Below are 4,235 nucleotides of genomic sequence, written 5' to 3'. Positions count from 1 at the left end.
TCAAAAACAAAATTCCCAATTTTCTCATAATCCAAATGTCCAGTTCCCTCAAGCCCCAAATTTCCAGAATGCCAATTTAGCTAGGCCTGTCAATCCACCTATTGTGCCTCATATTCCTCACATTGCACAAAATCAATCATCACCTGGTTTCAACAGAGGTAACAATCCAAAGTTTTCTCGTCTCTCTTCCGTAAAGAAGAATATGGAAGTACTTTCCAGCACCTTCATGACTTTTATGCATAATATGGAAAAACAAATTTTCACTCTTGCAAGTGCTTTGTCTGAGCGAGAAAAAGGTAAAATGCCTAGCCAACCTGAGTTAAATCCTATGATTCAGATTCAACAAAGACCATCAAATCAAGTCAACCAAGTTGAATCCTCCCATTCTTCTTTGGCTTCAATTAATTCTGTGTCTGCATTGAGAAGTGGGAAAGGGTATTTAACAGGTGAGTCACATATTATTTAACAGGTGATTTGATTTCTAAGAATAAATTTATAGATTTAGTGAACTTTATTTTATAATTTCAAGAGCAAATTGCACCGACACCCCCAAATGGAGGCCTTAAAGCACTAACACCCCACTTTATATTTTAAAAAAAAAAGGGACCCCAAAATCGGATATTCATTGGATATATTTATCAAATTTGTCAATAAAAACCTTTCATACACTATTTATTATAGAGATATTTTTAAAAATAAACAGTGATTTAACAGTTTTCAGTGATGAATTTGATATCCAATGAAAATCCAATTTTGGAATCTCTATGCTTTTTAAACATAAAGTGGGGGTGTCAGTGCTTTAAGACCCCCATTTTAAGGTGCCAGTGAAATTTGCTTTAATTTCAATTACATTTTTTTTTGGAGAAAATGGAGCTTTTTATTGAAGAAGAAAAAAAGAAAGAAAAAAAATTACAGTCTGTAGAACTTCATACTGTTGATATCGTTCTTAGCAAGGGAGGACAACATCGATGGGATAGCATCTACAAAAAAGAGTTTATTTCTTGGGAGGAGTTTACATATCTAGCTAGGACATCAGCACATGTATTAATCTCTTGAACATGTTGGACAAATTACAAAGATTAAATTTCCTCTTTAACTCCCTAATCTCCATGACTAAGTCGACCCTCCAAGATGTAGAGAAATGTCCTTGTATTGATTGGATTGCCACCATCTTTTTTTCCAATTATAATTTCAATTAACCCGACATAATTTCATTTGCATATTTATTTCCAATTATGACAACCTTACATAATTTCAATTGCATCTTTGTTTCCAATTATCATTTCAAACATCACTTTTAAAATTTGGTTTTCAATTATAATTTCAATTAATCTTATCAGTTTCTAAATATGGATTTTAAGTTTCTATCAACCTTACTGTACTTTATTGTGTTTCCATCAATCAGCCTTACCTTTTGCCCTAATTTCGTATATAAATGAAAAAAATTGCCGAAAAGTTTGTCTAACCAAAAAACTAAAAATCGCCCAAAAATAGTGAGAAATTGAAGAATTGACGATTTCTTGCCGATTTTTCGCCAATATATGGCATATATCGTATCAAAAGAACAACTCGTGTTGCCTCCTTCTGAAATAGCGAAACATCGCCGAGTTTCAGCGATATTGATCCCAAATAAGGGTTGCGCTCAAGATTTTGGCCCTAACAGGGTCTGAACTGAGGGCTTGGAATTAGTCATTGTCCTATGCTAGCTAGACCTAATCCTAATCTTGATTTTGGCTTTGAATTCAAAGGTAATCCAGACCTGGATTTTTGTCTCTAGTCTCGACCTTAATTTTAATCAATTTGACAATAATATTTATCCTCATATTAACTTTAATTCAAGCCCTAATTTTGATCTTGATTCATTTCAACCCCACGGCTCTAATTCTTCAATTTTCTCCGTGATTTGTCATCAAATTTTTTAGTAGCTTGGAAGTTCCATCCCTTCTTTAATTTACTTTTCTATATCAGATGATTCAAATTTATTAACACGTTAAGCATTGCTGGGTCAACTGTAAAAGGTAATAGAGGTTTGGCTTCCACTGAAAACGGATTGCAGCATAAATGCAATCACGATCGCTAGTGGTGGAGCTGTGTATAGGGTACTCAATCATCATCACACGTTGGACAAAACCAATCATTATTGCATATTCGTATATGCCCTTTACTTGGATCTGGACTGGCTACATATTTACTACTGATACCATGAGGTTTCTTCAAACACAAAATGAACTAGATTCTCATGAAATAAAGCAAGTACATACCAACAAGTTTCTTTTTATTACAGTGAATGAAGGAGATCTTCATTTAACAAATAACTTCTCTACTCTAACTTTCTTTTATCATAGGAAATGAAGGAGATCTTCATTTTACAAATTTATTTGTTTCCTAAGACTTTCTATAAAAAATAAAAAATAAAATAAAATTTTATTACATCATCTTTTTAGTTTGACTATAGAGGGAGAGCAAGTCATTAAGCACAAAAAACGTGTCCTCCCTTCAGAAAGTTTTGGCAAATTTTTAACCAAAACTTCCTATCTGGTTCTGCAAGCTCCAATCTTGATTTCACATTATCAGCAAAATCTTTCTGTAGCAAAATCAAATAAAAAAATAAGTTCTCCTTCAAAAAGGAATTAATCATGCTAATGAAGTAGCATAAAATAAGTGACTGTTTACCTTTATGGAGTAGTTGTTAGTAAGACGATCAATTATATTACATAAGATGTCTTTGGTGTACTCCGGATGGCCTTGAATGCCTAATATGTTGTGGTCAAGAACAAACATCTCCACTCCTGTCTGGTCGGAGAAAGCAATCACTTTGGCACCCAATGGAACCTCTCTTACCTATTCCGTTGAGTTAAATGTTATTAATAGCTATCAAACTTCCAAATTGATATGAAATGAGATAATAAATTAAGCACCATAAAAATAGAAAGTCCACACATGCACAGTTGAGAGAGAGACAGATCGAGAGGGAGAAGAGAAGGTGAGCAAGACTATGTACCTCATCTTGGTGACACTCAATAATGGTGAGAGTGGATGGAATCTCCTGTAGGCCATCAAAGATGCTACAGGGCGGCAACTCCCCTACCATGTTTACTTCCCTCAACCCAAGGTCCCATCCACCTGAAGCTCTATCAACCTTACCACCAAGTGCTCGGCACAAGACCTACTCAATGAAACAAACAGAACAGACCAAGATGTAAGCGCTAGACTAGGAAGAGATGAACTCTTTAAGAAAGTGCAAGAAGAAGCTCATTAATGATCAAAGCCTATATAAAAGAATACCTGATGGCCAAAGCATATCCCCAGCACCTTCTTCCCCATGGAGTCCAGTTTACGCAGCAGAGAGCAAAGCTTCAAGATCCATGAGTCATTTCCATAAGCATCATAAGGACTACCACTGATTACAAAACCATGATACTTATCAAGGTCATCAAAGTCAGGGAACACTCCATCGACAACACTAAACATATCCCATGTTTCGCCTTCATCTGCAAATGCATTCTGAAACACATTGAAGTACCCACCATACACTTTTTTCACATAGTCCGAGTCCCTGGCAGCCATCAGTAAAGCATATCTCTTCTCCCCAGCAGCTTCCATCCTCAAGAAACCAAAAGGAAACAAAACAGAAATAGACAGGAATAGAAGCTATAGACTTTCTGTAGAGGATTCAGAAACGTTCGAATTGATGTGAAAAAGAGCCTGAACGAGGTGGTATTTATAGAGGTGTAGTACGTTACCCGGTTTATCCTGTGCAAGGAATTTTTCGAATGTTAGTTTCCTCAGTTGTTTCTTCTGTCGCCTGTAACTTGGTATACAAAGTCGGCTTTTTCTTTCCTTCTCTTTTCTTAATGTGAATACGAACCACCTCAGGCTGGCCTCTTTATAAACCGTCATCTGTTACTTATTCTTGGTTTTTAATCGACCGATTTGAAAAGGATAGATCTGAGTCTGTCGTCCTGTTTCAGTCACTTTTTATATTTAATTGACAATAATACCTTAACAGAAAAGGTCCGACTGATTCTTGTGGAAAAAACTAAGAACTGATGGTGGTGGAAGAAACTTCATCTTCCCTCTTTAGCAAAATCCGAAGAAAAAACTTGGTCTTCCTTCGGTTTTGACTTTTTTCTTTTATTCTTTTTATTAAAAGTTCTCACCTAAACAAGGGAAAATTCCTTGGTTTGATCTAGGAATGCATTTTTGGCCCTTGTGGCCAATCGAGGGTGCAATAT

General features: G+C 35.7%; 1 protein-coding gene across 1 annotated transcript; it reads right to left on the bottom strand.

Moving 5' to 3' along the window:
• Positions 1–2,470: 2,470 nt before the first annotated feature.
• LOC148998980 (gamma-glutamyl peptidase 5-like) lies at positions 2,471–3,675 on the bottom strand. The gene is made up of 4 exons (XM_089141554.1): positions 3,286–3,675; positions 3,002–3,166; positions 2,674–2,841; positions 2,471–2,584 (listed from the first exon to the last, which is right to left on the bottom strand). The coding sequence occupies exons 1-4, from the start codon at positions 3,601–3,603 to the stop codon at positions 2,471–2,473; spliced, it is 765 nt and encodes a 254-aa protein (XP_088997680.1). The 5' UTR covers positions 3,604–3,675.
• Between the last annotated feature and the right edge of the window lie 560 nt (positions 3,676–4,235).

Source organism: Hakea prostrata, unplaced genomic scaffold (genome assembly GCF_041222555.1).
Source record: "Hakea prostrata isolate BN-2017 unplaced genomic scaffold, UWA_Hpros_2 contig_75, whole genome shotgun sequence".
NCBI classification, from domain to species: Eukaryota; Viridiplantae; Streptophyta; class Magnoliopsida; order Proteales; family Proteaceae; genus Hakea; species Hakea prostrata.
This window is presented reverse-complemented; position numbering and strand designations above follow the sequence as displayed.